The sequence below is a fragment of the Fusarium solani genome (genome assembly GCF_023522795.1).
Source record: "Fusarium solani strain SB1 chromosome Unknown bctg00000002, whole genome shotgun sequence".
Lineage (NCBI taxonomy): Eukaryota > Fungi > Ascomycota > Sordariomycetes > Hypocreales > Nectriaceae > Fusarium > Fusarium solani.
In genome coordinates this window covers 4,516,779-4,536,787 of record NW_027072155.1, presented here as the reverse complement: position 1 = coordinate 4,536,787, position 20,009 = coordinate 4,516,779, and the positions used below count along the sequence as shown (strand labels likewise).

Sequence of the window (20,009 nt, the reverse complement as noted above, 5' to 3'; positions counted from 1 at the left end):
AATGCAACAAAGTTGGTTTAAACCTCCGCGGCGATCACGATAGGGGTACTACATAGCTAGATAGCTCAGTCACATTCGCTTCGAAGGATACCTTGATCTACACTACATCTCTCCTGAAGTCGTTAGCATTGGGATATGATGCTATGATGCCTTGATAATGTGTTCTTTGTTATGGTTGAAGCCTGGCCCTCGATTGGATAACTGAGCTGGAAGACCGAAGTGGGCTCTCATCTGTTGCAAGCTCTCAAAACATCTGTCTGGCCCCTTCCAACATTTTACAGACGGCTGACGGCTGACGCCTCCTCCTTCTCAATAGTAGCCCCAACCGTTGTCCACTGAAGGTAATCAAGTGCTGACGCCTCCGTCGCAAACTTCTTGTTGCACAGTCTTTCCTCCGTGATCAAGTACTCCCGTGGAATAATCTCGGGCACCTTCAATCCCAGCACCATTCTCCCCAAGGCTTCGCCGCATGTTAATCCATTCGTCATGCCATACTGATTCCACCCGCCAGCGATCCATTCTCCTTTGCCCGGCCGTCCTGTAACACTGGCTGGGAGGTTCCCCACGAAGGGCAATGTATCGCCAGTAGAAGCCATGATGCCGGTCCAGATGCCCTGGATTCGAGGCTGTTTGGGGACCCAATTGTCGTTGAAGACCTGCGTCAGCTTGGTCTCAAGATCAACCTTGCCTTGTATGCTGATGACTGAGTCGTCAGACGCGATCATCTCCTCTGGGCGACGGTCCTCGCCGCCGATCCAGAATCCACCGTTGTTCCTGTTCTGCAGGCCATAGACCCAGCCGATCCTTATCATTCCCGTCTTGGAATCGAACTTGGGCTCCTCCAGGAATGTCCAGGACATCTGGTCGCTCATGTCGGGCATCTTGTCTCCAACATGCTGCGCCGACATGGCCTCCCGCATTGGGAAGATCTTCCCCCGCAGACGAGGCAGCAGATGTCCAGTATGTCCGTTGGTGCAATGGATGACATGGGTTGCCTTCACAATGCCCCTCGGAGTTGTGATGATGTAAGGGTACTTGGCATCTGCCTTATCATCGTAGAGAATAGTGGTAACTGGCGTGTTGGTCTCGATGTTTAGTCGACCGGGGAACTGGTCTTGGAGGCGCTTGAAGACACCGGTGATAAGGCGGTAGGGCCAGCAGACGCCAGATGGGAATGAGAGCCCGCCATACGCGCCCTTGACGTTCCATTCCTGCGAGCAATAACCATCAGTATTGATGCACAGAGATAAGCACGCTGACCTTTCGATAGGGCTTTTACCTTTTCCATCTGCTCCTTGGTCAAGAACTTGAACAGCCCCCTCTCCTCTGGCATGTGCTGCTCATAGAACTTTGCATCCTTCTGACCCTGGATCCAGGACCTTTGGTCCATGAATGCAACCATCTTGGTCACCCTCCGGGCGGCGGCATCCTTACGAAGCTGGTCATCGTAGGAGCCGGCGAGCTTGTGCATCTCCTCCAGAGTGTAGTTGGCCAGCCTGAAAACCTTTACAGCAACCTCGATGCCAAAGTCCTGGGCGAGCTGCACAAAGCGGCTGGGGTAGGGTTTGACTAGCTGGCCTCCGTTGCGGCCGGTAGCACCGCTGCAGAGGCCGCGAGCCTCAAGGACCGTGACTGAGGATTGGGTTGGAGACGAGTTCTCCAGCAGAGATTTGACCACGCCGCACCCAGCAACCCCTGAGCCGATGACGACGTAGTCGGAAAGCTGGGGCAGGGCCTCGGATTGAATGCGTCCGACGTCAGGGTGAAAGGGGACTTGCCATGACGAGATGGTGCTGCTGGACTGTGGAAGACCCGGATCCGCCTCAATCTGGGCGACAATGGTACGGCCCATAGGGGTTTGCAGCCATCGGGTGGCCCTGGCGTTGTCCATGGTTTTGGGGGAAGTTATTGGTCTACCAGGTGTGAACACGAGAGAAAGAGCGCAATAGAAGGTGATAGTACCTGTCAGCCGCTTAACGGGGAGAGTTACAAGGATGTGGAGGAGCTATGATTAGGCACTCCAACTGGATGGCTGCTATTAATATTAGAGGACGTGGTCCCATCTTCTGTGTGGTGGGACGGTATCATGTCCAGCTGAGTCATTAGCAGAATTCGCGAGCGAGAAAAGCCGGGGCCATGACAGCAGACAAAGTAATCCAAGTGCACATGACTCCTAGCATCGGCGAGATTGTGAGGGGTTCTCGTCCCGATGATAAGAGTTCGCGCCGAAGTGCCCCAACCGAGGCCCATAATTACGAACGTTAGTGCCCACTCGCCGCCCTGCATCCATGTCTACGGCGGCAACGGCAGGATGGGCCATCGTAGACGACTTTGCCAAATAACTCTTGCGTACTGCAGAGCATGCCCTGGAACAAGAATTAAAAAGGAATCCAGGCTCTTTCTTTGCTCTTTCGCGAGCGGGCACTTTATGTAGATATTAATATAGCTATCCTTAGAACGTGAGACCCTCTAGGTTAGGGATTAAAATAGTTAATTTTACAGCTATCTTGGAAGCCTAGCAACAGAGTCAAGTGGTTAGATTTTTAACTCCTATTTATAAATGAAAAAGAACTTCTTCAAGCAATAGAGTTCACGTGTTTTGCTCTTATCTATCTCTATCACAACTATGCCGCGATGAAACAAGAGCGGCTACCTCCTCCTATGTAGCATTGCTATCTATTTTATCTAGTGATATATTCCCCCTTCATACCATGGCATGCGCAGCTGGACCTACTCCTGGGATTTCCTAGCTTCGTCGTGAGTCTTGGTTTGGCAGAGGCGCCGGCGGCCGTGGAAAAGGATCAAGAATTAAGGAGTCGTGGTCCGGCCTGGACAAGTCGAGAATGATTCCAGGGTTTTGAAGGTGCATGGAGGAAAGGTAGGGGTCGGTCATGTAGAGAATCTCCGTCGGGTCATGTTTCTGGCGCTTCTGATGCGTCTCAGAGTGGCGGTATGGAACTGTAGGCGAGTCAGACATCTCATTAAACCGCCAATAGAATATTCATGGTATGTTTACGTCCAATTGACCTGCCTGACGGGTGTGCGCGCCGTTCCGCCTCCCAGCGTGCCGAGTCTGCCTTCAAATCTTCGATCATGGTCTGAGGTCTTGATCAGCTCATTCATTCTAGACTTGTCAATAGAAGGTATGGCTCCCCCACCGTGCCGATACCTACAACAATGCACGGTTTTAGCAAAATTGTAATTATCACAGGTCGTTGTCATAACGGAGTGAATTAGGTACCAGTTACATCTTCATTACAGGCTAACCCTTTCCACCTATACTACCTTCTAGTAATCCACCGACCATTACTAAGATATTACAACTTTATAAAATATCAATATAGTTAAGGAGGGTAATATTAACAAGAGTGCCCTAAAAGAGTTAAAAAATTATTTAATTACTTTAAAAGGAAACTTATAATAGGGGCAGAGGTCTAGTAGTAGTAGGCACTGCTATTGAATTGTGCTCAGGACAGAAGTGTTATCCGTCAGTCGAATGACTAGTCTGTTGTTACAGGGCGTTGACGCCACATTACTTGGGTGGTGGATTCTACCAGATGACGGCTGCAGTCATATAGCATTGCTAACAGAAAGTTCGGGTCCTGTTTCCGGTCGTCTATTCCATGAATCATGATTCCTCGAAACAATCAGCTGCCGTTTGACTTATCCATGCCCTACCAAGAGTGGCATGTCTTAAATCCGATAGATGACGCGACGTTGTAGTGGCGTTTTGTGATTGTAACACTGAGAGCTCGGTTCAAGTTGCTGACCGATTGAAAATTCCATTTGGTCCCGGTTGAACAAGAAGAGCATGGCAATGGCTCAGAGCTTCCATTGTATTAGGGGCAAGGTCCCCGTCATGGCCGCTGAGCCAAAGACCATTGCCATTTTTCTTCTGAGTCTTGCAAGATCTAACCTCTGCCGAAGTAGACACGTTGAAACAGGCTGTATTTTATGCCCGTATCTTTGAGCTCGGGGTCGTCTAACCCTGGCAGAGTAGAAACACGCAGATGAGATAGGATGTCTTCTAAGGTAATTAAACACCCGCATAGCATTGATATCAATCTTTTATAATGTTTTTAAAAAGCTTTATTAGTCACAATAATGAAAAATACATAGCCATTGACGCCTGCCAACATTAAAACCCAATGCTGTAAAATACCGTACCCGCATAGCATTGTCCCTGTCATTGTCGTCCTCTCCCAACCGAGATGGTGACATTGATATCTGAGTAGCTTTAGTCCGTGTTAGGTTCCTCAAATCAACTTCACAAATGCCATCCTTGGGACTGTTCCTATTTCTCGGCATCTCGGTTCTGCATGTTTTTTCGTCAACATTCTTCCGTTTCCCGTTGCAAACTTGGTGTACGTCAAGGTATCCATGACCCTACCCAACTTCTCGACCGCCGCTCTCTGTCTCGATTCAAACTGAAAGCCGGATTTGATAAGTACGTGACCGCTTGCCGGATTCCCCTCGAAGACTACGGCTTCCAGCCGCAGCAAGTGCTTAAAGTTTCCAAAGGCCCAGCTGGAGAAGGCAGTGACCACTTCTGTTGCGATGCCTTGATGCCAATAGTCTTCACATATCCAGTAGCCGATCTCCATGGTACGGTAGTGGATGTCGTCTCGCGCCTTGAGGCCGATGCCGCCGATGACAGCTGAGCCGTCCAGCCGGCAGATTGCAAAGTCGCGAATAGGGGACGGGGTATTGGCGATGGAGATCCATTTCTTGGCGTCTTCGACAGTATATGGCTGCGCGAATGCGTTGCTCATCCATCGCGCTATTCGTGGGTTGTTTGCCGCTTTGGCGAGAGACTCAACGTCTCCTTCGTTGTATGCTCGCACCAGGCAGCTGTTGAGCTGAAGAATGGGTTTCGAGGACATTTTGGACGTTGTAATTGCAGATATCCGCGTTGGTAGAGATGAGAGGTGCCGTGCCAGTTGCATGTACTTGTCTTGGGGCTTTATACCGAATACGCGACCGGCTGACTCACGTTTGAGCTCCGATTGCTGCTCCGGTGGCGATGGGCGTATGACAGGAAATCAGTGGAACACGCCTATTACTGACCAAGCAGATGGCGCGGGGGATGAATTGTGGTGTGACAAAGGCAGCCATTGCTTCCGATGACAGTTTTCGGCAGATCAAAGAGAGAAACAATGATAGCTTGGGGGGAGGCTATCTCAATGCCTGCCAGTCGCATCACGTGGTTACAACGTTTGGAGCATATCGATCATTTAACCGCACTGTGGTCAAGCCGCCTTAGTGAGTGAACGCCGATGCCCTTCTTACTAAGGGTGTTTGCATTGGATAGCGTAGTGTCATGGAGGACCGGTATGGGCGGGTGAGATCTTGCCTATCTCCATAAGTGGAGGGCTGCGGAGTTCTTCAAGGACGTAAAGGTGAAACTACATGAGAGACCCCGAGGTCTGGGGCAGGCTTGTGAGAATCAACGAAAACATGAGGGTCGAGTTCTACTTCTTGGAGGAGGCACATTTCCAGAACACTGGCATCAGTGACCACGTCCTCGACGCCTGGGACGAGTTGATACGGGACGAGTTGGAGTTCACCCTCGCGAACTCGCAAAACTTTGTCCAACGGTGGGCTAATGAAGGGATAGAGGAGTATCGACTTTATATGAACAATCAGCTGGTTGTCAAGTTCATCCAGGCTCTGCTTAGTATGTTGAATGATAGTAATGCTCTGAGATTCAACCTTGACGACCTTCCAGGGGACAGAGGTCCTACGGACCCGGAAGATCCAGACGATCCAGATAATCCGGAAGATCAGAGTTCAGGATAGATAGTATTATGCAGAATTATTGACTATGGAAACAAGGCAGATTTTTCTTAGACCGAGTGGCTTTGTCAGGGATTGTTATTAAGTGAGATTTATGTGATGAAAATGATGGTGGTCTCCCACCAGTGTCCATGGTGGACCGTACCCGCACCACCGATAACTCTCAATTCAAGCGCTCAAAATAGTGCATGTCATGCTGTTTAACTCTGTTGACTTCATCTTACCAAGTACTCTATCTGAATGACTATTGAGGAACTCTCTGCTCGATTACAGAAGGGCCTGCAGTCTTTACACTTGGCAACGCAGGCTCAACAGTCTCAACAGGAGCCGGCAATGTTGCACGAGCAGACAGTCTCTTCTTTCTCAAAAAGCTAACAAATAGAACAATTGTTAGCCAGTGATCAACATAAGATATCAAGAATGATTGGTGTGACTTCATGGTTGTCGGTCGGGAAATAAAGGCGAAATCCAGTTCACTTACAAAACGGCAGCAAAACTTCCCAACAGAAGAGGCACTCCAAGCCCCACACTCACACCGATAATAACGCTGTTGGATACTCCGCCAGTCTTTTGGTTCGAGATGCCAACGTCGTCATCGGGTGCGCCAGTTTCAGTCGAAGATGGGACGAAAGACTTTGGAGCACCTGAGGTTGCAGCCAACTTGTTCGCACCCTCTCCGAATGGAATCACGCTCGCGACAGTATTACGAACCGAGTCAGGGAACTTGGCTTCGCTGTCGGTCGGAATAACTGTAACGTGGGTTCGGGTAGTCGTGTACTTGGACGTTTTCTGAAGCGACACTGGGCAATTGGTTAGGCCTTGTGGACACGCGACAACGACGAAGGTCTCCTTGGTAGAAATCGTTGTCGTCTCCATGCCAGATTGATCTTCGTCTTCATCTCTGGCTTCAAGTGCGGCGGATGTTATGGTAGCTTCAGCGGCCGAAGGTGTGCCGCGACTTCGTTGGATTGCACAAGCCTCTGCCAACGTGGTGTAGAAGATGGGAGTCTCAGTTTCGAGCACTGGTCCCCACGTAGCGTTCTGAATAGCAACCGAAGCTCCTCCTGCAAGCCCGACAGCTAGCTGATACCCTTCCTCAACATGAAGGCGGCAGTCGTCGTCTTCGTCCATGGAAAGGGTGACATTAGTGATGAACTCGGCGATATTGGCATAGAGGCCCATTTCAACGCCCGCACCAACCTTTGCCACGTCCTTTCCAAGGATAGTCAAGTCGTTTGATCCTACCTCAAAGCCTGCCTGTACCCCTACACACAGGATAGCCTTGAACACGACACCGGCGCTCTCGACCGTGACCGGTAGAAACTCGAACTCGCCACCATTGCTGTTGAGTGCTCTGTCAACTCAGGCTACTGCATGCTCGCAGAGTCCAGACTTACTGGGCTATACTCGCAATCTCCTCAGAGAAGATGCCGAGCTCAAACACAACGCCGTCATCCAGCCTGAGATGGAACCCGCTGCTGATATTGATCTCCCCTTCCACGGACAGGATGAGGTCAATGGTGAAGATGACACCCACTTCCAGGTTGTCGCTAACCGCAAAGCCCACAGGTGTAGTGGAGGTATACAGGTTGAGGGTATAGGTAGCCCCGGCCGAAAGGACGGTGTCGATCAGCATGTACATCTCCAAACCATCAAACTGGAACTGGAGCTGGAACTCTGGGATTTCCGGAAGGTCAATGTTGAAGTTAACATCCATTGGTGGTAGGTCGAAATCGTCCAAGTCCACTCCATCATCTAGCTTCATTACCACCCCGTCAACATATTCCTCCACGTAATCGGTTACTTGGGTCGCCAGGCCACGGACTTCGCTCTCGACCTGGTTGGTGAAATTTTCGAATGCGTCGCTAATATTGAAGTCGCGGTCATAAATGAACTTTGTTGTGGCAGTTCCTTTGATGTAGCATGTCGCGCAAGTAATTTCGATGCTCGCTGAAACTGAACTGTTTCCTTTCTTGGAGTCCACATCTTGCTCACTGTATGAATAGTATCGTGGTTAGAGTCTGGTGCGTGAGAGAGAGAAACGGGGGAACTATGGGCGCACCCTGTAAAGGCAAAGAGTGTAGCATCTTCCCAACTTTTATCCAAGGATGTGCTCTTCTCCGTAGTGTCTCTTTGCTGCAAACCAGAGCCGGCAAAGGCTCTTCGCATGGCTTTCCATGTGTCGTATTCGGAAGGCCCGGGCAGGCTGCGGGTACGAAAGAACGAGGAGCGTCCTGAGACTAGGAGAGTTTGAGTCGCCCAAAGAAGAGCAAGAAATAGAATGTTGGGCAACATTGTGTCGGGAATCCGGTGAGGGCTATCCAGAAGATGAGGAAGCAAGACAAGAAGAGGGGAGAGAGGATCTGGCAAGATTTATCCCATTTCAGGAGCCGATTGACCCTCATTCGCAATTCTGCATTTTTGTTCTAGGCTGTGCATGTTGGTTCCATGTTCTGCATGTTGGTTCCACATTCTGCATGTTGGCTCCAAGCTTGAGGGGCAGGCAGGGGTGCGACAGGGGATTTGTGCCTCAGAGCCTGGGGCTGAAGCCGGGCTGAAGGACTTTTTCGGCCATTTGGGGCAAAGCTGGGAAATTAATGTTGCAGTAATGTCACACCGGCACAAGATGCCAGGTCTGTCTCAGAAAAGACCATGTCTCATTAAAGGAATGGGTCGTCAAGGGTACAGACGGCGGGGCAATGCCTCTCGGTGGGAGGAACCAACGTTTGCGATAGTATCTAACATGAGATACCTAGTCCAGAGCTGGCAGCGAGATTGGGTACCTATATTATCTGTACTTATCATGGTAGATAGAGAGAAACTATAATATCCTAGGAGACTACTCTTCTATGATCTGCTTTAGCCGTTCAAACCATGCATGTAGCTGAGAAGCCAGGGTAGAACTTATCACGCCCGATCTGCGGCCCGGGAAGCCTCTAGCGGCGGTGATAGCATCAGCAACCGCCAGCCTGCTTGTTGAGATCCATTGTGTTGTGAATAGTCCAATTAGTGTCTCGCTCGCCCCCAGGATGACAACGCAACCGCCAGCCTCACCGCTGCTCAACACCATCACCTTCTGTGGTCGTTGGGGGAGCTCAGCATTCTCTGGCCCACGCAACAGCTGCCAATCCTGATAGTCGAAACGGCAAACAAGCTGGTACACATATGTGTGGAAACATTACAGAATAAGTCGGCGGTATTCAAAGCCTCCGGCGCCGCATTCAAAGAAACCACCAAACGGTTTCACCTCCAGAGCCGACCAGGACATCACGCATACTCCCTCCCCACCCCAGCCGCAAAACTAGGTCGCCAGGACGCCTTACATTTGGCCGAGGCCCCGGGGAGAAGCAGGAGCCTCCGACACGAATGCTTGTGCAGCCAGTATCAACAAAGTCTCGCGTAAGCCCGTCAGCCAGAGTCTTGGCCTTTGGTTGCCTTCTGCCTCCCACTCCATTTGATGCAACTTTGCCTAGGTTGGGGGTGTCATGACTGGCAAGCCTTAGAAACCCGAGGGTCAGTTAACAGCGTCAACTGCCAATTACCCCCCTGGTTAAAGTCGCAGTAAGACGGCCTGCCCTTCCCATCCGTAACCCACCCTGCATCCAAGACGCTGCACCTCATCCAACCAATGTTGAAACGCCTAATTTTCCCCCACTCTCCTCAAAGCCTTGTGTTCTTTGTTGACTTGCCTTTTGCTCGTTGCCTCACTTTTTTATCGAATCGACCTGTTGAGACATTCTACTGCGACAGCGTCTCCTTCGCTCAGACAGCACTACTCTCGTTTGCCTGCGTACTGCCGCGAATGGGGAGGAAACAGTTATTCAGATATTCGAAAAGGGGCTATCTTTTGCGTCCACCGAAAAGATACGGATGATATTTTTAAGCTACTCTACCTACCTAAGTTTGGCCATCTACCGGGATCCTGGTTTGAAGAGACGCAACAACATCATCTGTCGCCTTGCAACCTGGGAACCACCTTTTCGGGCATTGACCGCAGGCTACACACCATCTTCCAGGAAACATGAGGCTCGCCAACGGTTAACAAGGAATTGAGGCCAGCCACTCCAGCATGGTGCATCACCTGCAGCTGCCTCACCAGAGGCCAGTAACGTATCGACAAGTATTCGCCAGACCTGGCAACAGGCTTCCACATGGCAAACATAAATAGACGTGCCCGGCATCAGTCTTTCAAGGTTTTCACTAGAGACTGACACACGAAACATAGCGGTGTGCGATTGACCTCCGACCTTGCTCTTTACCTACACATCCAGTCCATTACTTCAAACTCCCAAGTCACGACCAGCAGTATGTCCGATAGACCCTCTGCACGACGCGTGACTCTACCCGAGAGAAGACTCCTTTGCTAACTACCCTGTCCAAGCAGAGATGGTTTGGACCGAACTTGGAGCGTTGGCCGTAACTGGCGCACTACTCGATCTTCTAGCTCAGTTAACCCATCAAGGGCCGGGCTTCAACTATAACAAAGAACACATTGTCAACACATCATAGCATCATAACCCAATACTAACACAGTGGCCTTTTTTTTTTTTTTTACCCTTCTGCTGCCTGAAGAAGAGTCATACCTAGCTGCATCATTATGGAAGGTTAAGCCTCTCATCGGGTATTTAACTGCTCTAACCTCCGTACGAGAAATAAGAGAGAATTTTCCATCTTCCAAAGCCTGTAGTCTCTCAACGCAATGTCAAGAATCACAATCGATCCATCGTACTACCCTAGGGACGCTGCCGCTGCAGCCGCGGCCGCAGCCATCGCCCCCATCGCCGCCGAGTACAGGAACCGGCACCCTCTCCCTCTTCCCCTCTCCGAGTCAGAAAAAAACAACATCAAATAGAAAACGAGAGCCTCCATTCTGCAACCCAGCTTTATGGTCCTTGGGAGTGTTGTTGATCGAGCTCATCCTGGGAAGAACTCTTGCGTCATTTAGGACCGAAGAGGAATCCAGCCCTCTCATCGACTACTCCACCGCACACCGGCTTTTGGGAGATATTCGGATGGCTAGCTCTAACTATGGAACTGCCGTGACACGTTGCCTGGGAGGAGAGCTGCACAACAATAGTTACTAATCTCGCATGTTTCAGTTTGCGAGATGCATATCAAAGAAACAGTCCGCCAATGAAGTCTAGGATCGTGAAGACAAACCAGGCAGCCAGTTAGGCATCCATCAGCGGACCCGCAATAACTCATTGCTCCCAGGATTCATTTCATAAGCACAGTTCTTCCATTTGTTTTTTAAGATGTCCCTTGTCGCATCATCTCGTCATTGTAAACGGTTTCCTTCCATTTTCATCATTGTCCAAGCTTTATCATGAGTGTCAACCACCAACTCCCAGAGTGGTTCCTCAACCACAACATCACCTTGACAGCAAACCTCGATGAGATACATCCCAAAATTGAGACTGTTAACACCACAGGAGCGAAAGATATAAAGCCTCTGAATAAAGCTGGCAACGACCAAGACGAAAAACAGCATCGAGGACCTACGAAATGTCAGGTATCCTCTGATACCTTCTCCATGTTACGTGACATCCTGGCATCCGCCTTTGCGCGAAACTCCAAAGGTCGCCTAGACCCAAAACAGTCCTTTGTCATCCTCGAGGGTGGACCCAAGACGGCGCCTATCGATTTTCTCGACGAACTCGTCAAGGCCCTGGCAAAAGAGATCGGCACATCCCTAATATCATATGATTACGAAGATCTTGAAGACTTGGCACTCGAGTTTAGTCTACAAAGCCCCGCTAGCCCTTCGGAGAGCAAACCTGATAAGAGAATGGACAAGAAGATGGATTGGGATACTCCCATGGCTAAGCACTGGTTCTCGTCATCTTCCGAATTTGACACCGACGCGAAGAAAGAAGCCTGGGAGAGAACGCAAAGGAGCTACTCGACGATCCTTGACGCTGTTCCAAATAATCAAGCCACAGGCGTCCCGGAAGATGGAGACGCAACCGAAACCACACGAGTTGAACAACCTGACTCGACTGGCCCAGTTCTAGTCCACGTCCGCGAAGCCGCAACCATGTTGGCCTTGGGAAACGGGTACCGTTTTCTAGGTCGTTTATGCGATTGCATCCAACAGCGGCGAGAAAAAGGCCAGACCATTGCGGTTGTCCTGACCATCCCAGCACAGAACGTGCTCGATTGCTTGTGCCAGCAGTGTGTCGATGGAAATCACCTCAATTTGAAGCCTGTTTATAACAACACTTGCGCGACCATGCTTTCCAATCACTTTGTAAACCCGATCAACGTCGGCCCGATCAACTTCAAACACACGGATTACATGGCTTCGGTGAACATTCGCAGGCTGAAGCGGATCTTGAGACAGGCGATGTCCCATGTGTTTGATCCTAAAATTCTTCATCCACACGCGGACTGGAAGCAGCTGGTGTGCAAAGAACCTGGGCAATGCTTTGGTGATGAGCAATGGATCTGGGAGAAGATTTATGGAGCCTTCCTACAGCTGAACGGTCGCTCTTTTGGCAAAGAGAAACTAGAGACAACCGATATCCTGCTTGTACTGTCAAGATTAGGTCTTCACAAGCATGAGAAGCCAGTGAAGAAGATTAACCCAGCGCCCCCGGAAGATGTTGGAGGGGACCTTGACAATGAGGAGCCAGTCAAGGATAAAAAGCAGACCTGGAAGGACAAGATGACAGCCCTTCGCCAAGAATGTAACCCGGTGGAGCAGAATCTGGTGGATTGTGTCATCAATCCGGGTAAGTCAAAAATCAAGGCAAAGGCCTTTGGCTTGGTACGCCTCATCTCTAACCTTGGCGGCTTCAAGACGAGATTCGGTCGAGTTATTCACAAGTAATCATCGACAACGAGCTCAAGGAAACAGTCTTGCATCTGGTATCCTCAGCATATCTTACGCCCTCAACGCCTTCCACCTCGCTCCTCAGTCAGGCTCGTATCAAGGGGATACTCCTCTACGGGCCTCCGGGAACAGGAAAGACGCATCTTACGCGATCGATAGCTAAAGAATCTGGGGCTTCGATGCTTTGCGTAGACGGCGCCAGTTTACTATCCAAATACGTCGGCGAGATTGAAAAGAACATCAAGGCAGCATTCACCTTGGCCTCGAAACTGTATCCCTGTGTCCTCTTCATTGACGAAGTGGACTCTCTATTCTACGATCGTGGAATGGCCAGGAGAACTTGGGAGCGTGGCACAGTGACGCAATTTCTCTCACAGATGGATGGGCTAGCACAGAACGACAAAGCGCCATGTGTGATTGTGGCTACGAATCGCCCCGATACGCTAGACAAGGCTTTCTTGCGTCGACTACCGCAGAAGATCCCGATCGGTCTTCCTGATACGAAATCGCGCTCCAAGATACTAGGGGTGCTTCTCGAGGGAGAAGAGCTGGAGCCTCTGGTCGAGATTGACTCTTTGGCTCGGGAGACAGAGGGCTACTCGGGGTCTGACCTGCGTAGTCTGTGTGCAGAGGCGGCGCTGATCTGGGCCATTGAGCATACTAGGGAAGGCCATGAGAATATCTCTTCGGGTGAATCGGACAAAATGCGTCTGGGGCTCATCCACTTTGCCAAGGCCCTGCAGAGAATTCGACCAAGCGTTTCGAAGAAGGACCTGTTGGAGCTTGAGTCCTTCATGAAGAGATTCAACCCGCACTCGGTCGTATAAACTGGGTTTGAGGTGATCAAGCTTCTTAGATGAAGCAGCAGTTGAATAGAGAAAACACCTTTCTTCCATGTTAGTTGAAATTACTTGCTCATGCGAGATCGGGGCGGCCTTCTTCGGCGTCTCAATCTTCCCCGACCAGTTCCATCCCATCAAAAAGATCGATTCAATCCTCTAGTCTTTCTTTGACAAAAGTCTCCAGCTCCCAAGGCTCCGTTGACACATCCCTCATATCTCCGTCCCAGACATACATATCCCCGTCGACTGTTCTCCCATCCTCCAGCTCCACTGACACAGCTGTGACCTTGTAGGTCTCACCCTCAAAGCCGTCCAGCTTCTTGCGCTGGGATCTTGTTTGAAGCGTGAGCAGGTATCCGTCCAACGTCGAGGGCTCATCGGTGTGCTTGACAACAGCCGGGTAGTCGCGATTCTTAACGGCGTATCGTGCGTAGCCGTGAACCTTGGCGGGGCGAGTAAGACGGGCCACGGTGCTGGTATTGGATGCATCACCGGTCAGCGCCCAGGCCAATAGAGGCAGAGCTCTCAAGGTTCCGTAAACAAAGAGCGGGTCTTGGTGTTGGCTGATTGTTCATTTTCGCTGGTAATGAAAATGATGTTTGCTTGCCTGTGGTTTGTGGCCGATTGATGCTGCTCTTCAGAGATTCTCCCAGTGTAAAATTTCTGCAGAGCAATAACGGTGATTCAGAATAAGACAGACGGGAAATCGTTGTTGCTTGTTATGGGGAAAAGTAAACAAACGAGGATGAATCACTTCAGGCAGGATGCATCTCATCACAACCAGCAAACTTTGAGCCGCAAACCCAACTCGTGAGCAGAGTAGAAAGCTCAAGTCAAATAAACCTTGGGGATTATTGCAAACAATTTTCGCAAAATGTTTCTTTGAATTCTTTTTCATTTGTAGACGAGTAGTATACGAATACGAAGTCTTCATAATGTCCATCGACATCCAGGAATACACTGCTCAGTGAGTCATTAATCAAACTATTCTCCGCTGGGAGGATCCAACACAGCAGAAAGAGGCTGCGGTACACCAAACTCTGGGGTTTGGCCCGGCTTGAAAGTTACCAGCTGAGCCAGGGTAAATCTATCCCCACCACAGGATCCTCGCGAGTTGCTGGTTGCGTGGAAGGCATTCTGTAAGGGCATTAGCTAGCTCAATACGCTTTCGGGTCTTGAAGAACCAACCCAGATTTGGCTTCCATCGGGCGATGTGAAGAAGCAATTATGTCCGGTGCCATAGTTTCCATTGGCTTGGGAGAAGACGGGGCCAATCTTGTCCCATGATGAAGCCTCTAAGGGATCTCCTCCGTTGTAATGCAGGAGCCCAAGAGCATAGTTCGGTGTCCCGCAGTACGACCCGGAGTAAGAAAGCCAGATTTCTCCGTCGTGGTAAAGAGGCTGTCCTGTCAGCAAACATTTCTGTCCTCGTTTTCAACAAGAATAACTCACATGAGGACCTTCGTTCACAGCAGTGATAGAGTTAGGGTTCGAGTTGGTCGTGTTCATCTCCCAAGGCTGGTCTGGAACAGAAATGACATGCCAGCCATCCACCGTCCAATTCTCAGTATCGAGACGAGTAATGGCGATGGATTGCAAAAGGTCCTTGTTAATAATGCTCAACACGTGGAAACGCCCCTTCCCAGGGATCTCCAAATACGTTCCGTCAATGCTGAAGGCAAAGTTGCCATCTGCCTGACCCTGCTTGCCCTTGGGAGGAACGAGATCCGCCAGGTGCTCGTACTCGCAGTCTGAAGGGCCTGCAGCATCGCAACCTTTCAGGACCCGAGTCTGACAGCTGTCGCAGCACGGCAGGTCCGCGTTACAGCTGGAGTAGAACATGTACCAGATGTCATCAATTCGATGAATCTCGGGTGCCCACATGTTTGCGCTGCGGGTCCTATTGGTGTCGGTCCATATCGTCTTTGTTTCTCCATTGATGAGGTCTCCAAGTTTCTTTGCTTTGGTGATCTCAATATGGTTATAGGTTGTATACGTCCTACCAATTATCAGTATTAACGATCTATTATCCCTCATTTTTCACCCGTCTAGATACCAGGTGGCGATCGTACTCACAGGTGATAGTATCCATCCGCATATACCACAGAGGGATCAGGTCCTGGCTTCCGGATAGGGTTCTGGAAAGCTTGAACTCCAGCTGTGAAAAAAGAGCACCAAAGTGCAAGATTGGTAATCGACTTCATCTTTTGTAAGCTTGGGCTAAAGAGTCCCTGGTCAACTTAGTCTTAGTACTTGCGGACGTGGCTTGCGGATATATAGCTAACCCCAGGTTTGCAACCAACTCCTCCCTTTGCAGACATTGGCGGGGTTAACAATCTGACCACTTGAGGTTCGGTTTCTGTTCTCCCGAGTGGTGCGGCTGGCGCTATTCACCGTTCGAGTAACTGTTCCGCTCTATATCCCTCTAACCTTGTTGATATCGACTGACGCCGATCCCTATAAACCCCTCTGACCCAACCCTATTCGGCCACTGACAGCCAAGCTCCAAAAGTTTCCATAACCTCTTCTCAAGATTGATTGGAGCGCTTGTTTCAACTCCATCTCCGCATCACGCGGGGCCCCGCACTACTACGAAGGTTTACCAGGGTATCAGGTGTTTTCCCGGGGGAGCTTCCAGAAGAAGGGGGGTTACATCTGAATGCGGAAACGCGGAACTGGGGAGTCGGACGTCATTTATTTACCGCACCATTGGCGTGTTGGCGCTAGAGGGACAAGCTCCGTGGTTGCGTCGGTAGACGGCAGATGCGGAGGTGTCAGGGGTATGGCATCACGAGGTTTCTCGTGTTATTAACTTGCCGAGGTCGGAAGACGCCATCTTCATTTACTATAAGTAGTAGACAGTAGACAGTAGACAGTGGATAGACATTGACACGCCAGGACACACAACATCATCGTTGAGTCCCTCTTCCAAGATGCTTGTCAAGTCCCTGTTCCTGGGAGGCCTTCTCAGCCTCCCTGCTGTTTTCGCTGCTCCGGCCGCCGCCCCAAACTCCCTTGACAATGCGCCGCCTACTCTCGTGAAGCGTGCGCTCCCAACTTCGACCTTTTCCAACAAGGTCATCTTTTCACCTCCCTCCAATGCCGGCTGGACGGATCCTCGCGTTCTCTACGCCCGTGCCATCCAGCTCTCAGATGGCTCCCTTCTGTCCACCTGGGAAAACTACTCCCCGGAGCCACCTCTGGTCTACTTTCCCATTTTCAAGTCCACTGATGGAGGCGTCAGTTGGACTCAGATTGGAAAGATTGAGGACCAGGTCAACGGCTGGGGCTTGAGATACCAGCCTGACCTGTACGAGCTGCCTCGTGCCATTGGCAAGTTCCCCAAGGGTACTATTATTGGCTCTGGCAATAGTATCCCTACGGATCTTAGCAAGACCAAGATTGATGTCTATGCTAGCACTGATGGTGGCAAGACTTGGAAGTTTGTGAGCTCTATCGCTGAGGGAGGCGAGGCTCGACCTAACAATGGACTTACCCCAGTGTGGGAGCCCTACATGATGTATGCACCCTTCTCATCGTATTCTAAGTTCAGTCGCTAACTCTTTGCCAGGGTGTACAAGGATCAGCTCGTCTGCTATTACTCTGACCAGCGAGACCCCAAGTATGGCCAGAAGCTTGTCCACCAGACCACTAAGGACCTCCTCTCGTGGTCCGCGCTTGTTAACGATGTTGTCGACGACAACAACTATTCTGCCCGCCCTGGAATGCCCCAGCTCGCTCTCCTGCCCAACGGCCAGTACATCTACGTTTACGAAGTCTGCGGCACCGACGGCTGCCGTGTCCACTACCGCCTGTCATCTGATCCCCTCAACATCCTCAGCGCACCAGGTCACTCCCTGGTCTCCGACAAGGGCACCCGTCCCGTGAGCTCGCCCACTGTCGTCTGGAGCAAAGTTGGCGGACCCAATGGTAGCATCATCGTCAGCTCTGGAAGCCAGTCTGCCATTTTTGTGAACAAGAACCTTGGTGCCGATGGATCGTGGGTCGAGTATGCTACGCCACAACCTAATGCGTACACGAGGAGCTTGATGACTTTTCATGAAGATGACAACTACCTGCTGATCATTGGAGGAGGAAGGCTCCCCCCTAGTAGCACTAATCAGGTTAGCCTCAGCGTTGTCAAGCTGACTGATCTTGGAGTTTAGGTAGTTGAGTGCAGTCGCGTTAGGCAGGCTGACTGCAGGTGGGCTGATATGAAAAATCAACAATGCAAGGGTCTTAAACAGTCTATTGGCTGTCTTTCATCCAATACCTGCACGTGATGAATCTAACCCCTCTCCACTGTTGTCATTTTCAACCTCGCATCGTCAAGTTTGATACTTTACTTGGGTCAGCCTCCAACATGTTGTCGACCGCGTTATGTGAGTGGTGTGCTCAAATACCTTTGCATAAATTGCCATCTGGCGCTGCGGCATTGATCAAGTTTGACCTAGGCCCCGGCTCCCGGGTCAAAGGATCTCCATGTCCACTATGTCAACTCGTCGTCGAGGCTCACTACCAAAAGGATGCGGAGGTGCTCGATGAGGAATCCGTCGAGCTGACTTGGAGGGAAGGGGCTGAACTCGGCTTCGCCTTCAGGGTGCCGAAAGCTGGCCAAGATGTCTGGATTGGCTTTGGCTTTCTGGAATCGTCGCAAGATGCAGTCTGCGAGATGAGGGCCGCGCATCCTAGAAGATGCCTTCTTCAGCCGACAACAGGGTCCCTCATCGATACCTCCAGGATCTTGGATTGGGTCTACTCCTGTGAGCAAACGCACGGAGATCTCTGTCAGCTTCCAACTGAAGTTCCGTTTGCTGAGGCCTTTCGTGGCCTGCCTTTCATTCGCCTAATCGATGTCCAAGACGGTTGTCTCGTTGAGAAACAGCACCTTGTAAAATACATGGCCTTGAGTTACGTATGGGGTGCTGTGGACAATTTCAGACTTACCAAGGCGAATAGGCCAGCATTGCTCGAAAAAAGGTCACTCAGTAAGGTCTTATCTCGGCTTCCAAAAACCATCGATGATGCCATCACCGTTGTTCAACGTCTCGGATGTCGATATCTCTGGGTTGACGCCTTATGCCTGATGCAGAACGATGCCAATGACGTGAATCAAGGTGTGGGTGTCATGGACCTGATTTACGAGCGAGCTTGGCTCACCATTGTGGCGGCTTGCGGTCATGACGCCAATGCTCGTCTTCCTGGTGTCCAGGAAGGCACGAGGAAGCCTTCGATCAACACCCGCCGTGTGGGACTCGGAATTGCCATGGGTGTTGTGGTTCTTCTAGATGATATTCTGGGCCATTCCGTGCACGACTCGAGAGGATGGACGTATGTTTATTATGCCTCCCATCCTCTTCAAGGACTATAGCATCTAATAACTTACAGATTCCAAGAGCGACTACTTTCACGGAGAGCAATATACTTTGTAGAGGATAAACTCTTCTACCGCTGTCGAGAGGCGGTACACGCGGAACACATGGTGGACCTCCCTCGACCCGTCAGGGCACCCAAGTGGATGATGCCGATGCTTCCACGCGCCATAATGATGAATGTGCCTGTTCATGATTATTATTTGATCCTTCGGCTTTATACCAAGCGAATTTTGACTAACCAGAGCGATGCTCCTCGCGCCTTGGCAGGCATCATTCAGCGATTTTCCAACGCCATGAGATGCCAATTCCTGGAGGGACTTCCAACCGCCACCTTTGATCTCTTCATCATTTTTCGCCGCCTCGGTGGTAGCTTGAGCCGACGCCCCGAACTTCCAAGCTATTCATGGACAGGGTGGTCGGGCCAAACAGCACCAGATCTCGCCGATACCTCTTCTTTTGCTCTCAATGGGACGCTCGAGGAAAGAACATGGATCGTTTGGTACAAGCGAAGTCCCTCGGGGATCGTCAGTTTGGTCTGGGATCCTTCCTCAGAACCATCTTTCCCTCTTAACGATCTGACACATGTGGGATATCGGCAAAGACGACATTTTAGTCATGGACGATATACCCCAGCAGGCCTAGACACGAGCCGCACTGCACCCTCGGAGACTGTTTCATTCTCTCGGGACGTCCCACCGTATCACATCCTCCAGTTCTGGACCATATCGGCGTTCTACACAATTTCCGACATCGACGTGTTCGACGCAACCGGTTCACTGGTAGACTCTACCGGTGAGAGGTGTGGTTTTGTCTGGCTCGATAGTTTTGAGGAGACGACATACCTTGAATCACAGACGTATTTCGAGGTCATTCTGGTGTCCGTGACTGTCTTTGGGGTGGATCAAGAACTCAAGAGATGCTCCACGTCCTCTTATCCCAATGTGAACGGGAAGTGGAAATGTTTTAATGTGCTGCTTTTGGAGTGGAAAGGTGGACTGGCTGAGCGACGAGGCTTTGGCTACCTAATTCAAGAAGCGGTTGCCAATAGTCTGGCTCCGGGTCCTGTGTGGAGAGAAATTCTGTTGGCATGAACGAAAGGAACTCTTTTACTGTGTCCCCTTGGCTCTTTGATTGCTGTGACTACCATGGTCTTCTGGCTCA

At 50.6% G+C, this 20,009-nt stretch overlaps 7 protein-coding genes across 7 annotated transcripts; 3 read left to right on the top strand and 4 right to left on the bottom strand.

The window, feature by feature from the left end:
* Positions 1-275: 275 nt before the first annotated feature.
* MRS44_005386 (uncharacterized protein) lies at positions 276-1,891 on the bottom strand (the record flags this gene model as incomplete). Its single annotated transcript, XM_046271942.2, has 2 exons — positions 276-1,211; positions 1,280-1,891. The coding sequence occupies 2 exons, from the start codon at positions 1,889-1,891 to the stop codon at positions 276-278; spliced, it is 1,548 nt and encodes a 515-aa protein (XP_046123430.2).
* Positions 1,892-4,256: 2,365 nt separating this feature from the next.
* On the bottom strand, positions 4,257-4,883 carry MRS44_005385 (uncharacterized protein; the record flags this gene model as incomplete). The annotated part of the gene is made up of 1 exon (XM_046271943.2): positions 4,257-4,883. One exon carries the CDS (start codon positions 4,881-4,883, stop codon positions 4,257-4,259), a length of 627 nt encoding a protein of 208 aa, XP_046123431.2.
* A 526-nt stretch (positions 4,884-5,409) lies between these two features.
* Positions 5,410-5,799, top strand: MRS44_005384 (uncharacterized protein; the record flags this gene model as incomplete). Its single annotated transcript, XM_065622584.1, has 2 exons — positions 5,410-5,677; positions 5,729-5,799. The coding sequence occupies 2 exons, from the start codon at positions 5,410-5,412 to the stop codon at positions 5,797-5,799; spliced, it is 339 nt and encodes a 112-aa protein (XP_065478656.1).
* Positions 5,800-6,273: 474 nt separating this feature from the next.
* MRS44_005383 (uncharacterized protein) lies at positions 6,274-8,091 on the bottom strand (the record flags this gene model as incomplete). Its single annotated transcript, XM_065622583.1, has 3 exons — positions 6,274-7,150; positions 7,194-7,790; positions 7,859-8,091. 3 exons carry the CDS (start codon positions 8,089-8,091, stop codon positions 6,274-6,276), a joined length of 1,707 nt encoding a protein of 568 aa, XP_065478655.1.
* Positions 8,092-11,122: 3,031 nt separating this feature from the next.
* MRS44_005382 (uncharacterized protein) lies at positions 11,123-13,458 on the top strand (the record flags this gene model as incomplete). The annotated part of the gene is made up of 2 exons (XM_065622582.1): positions 11,123-12,530; positions 12,599-13,458. 2 exons carry the CDS (start codon positions 11,123-11,125, stop codon positions 13,456-13,458), a joined length of 2,268 nt encoding a protein of 755 aa, XP_065478654.1.
* A 163-nt stretch (positions 13,459-13,621) lies between these two features.
* Positions 13,622-15,677, bottom strand: MRS44_005381 (uncharacterized protein; the record flags this gene model as incomplete). The annotated part of the gene is made up of 5 exons (XM_046278060.2): positions 13,622-14,036; positions 14,459-14,610; positions 14,662-14,874; positions 14,926-15,472; positions 15,550-15,677. The coding sequence occupies 5 exons, from the start codon at positions 15,675-15,677 to the stop codon at positions 13,622-13,624; spliced, it is 1,455 nt and encodes a 484-aa protein (XP_046123435.2).
* A 729-nt stretch (positions 15,678-16,406) lies between these two features.
* MRS44_005380 (uncharacterized protein) lies at positions 16,407-19,939 on the top strand (the record flags this gene model as incomplete). The annotated part of the gene is made up of 4 exons (XM_046278061.2): positions 16,407-16,993; positions 17,045-17,597; positions 17,918-18,804; positions 18,862-19,939. The coding sequence occupies 4 exons, from the start codon at positions 16,407-16,409 to the stop codon at positions 19,937-19,939; spliced, it is 3,105 nt and encodes a 1,034-aa protein (XP_046123437.2).
* Positions 19,940-20,009: the final 70 nt, after the last annotated feature.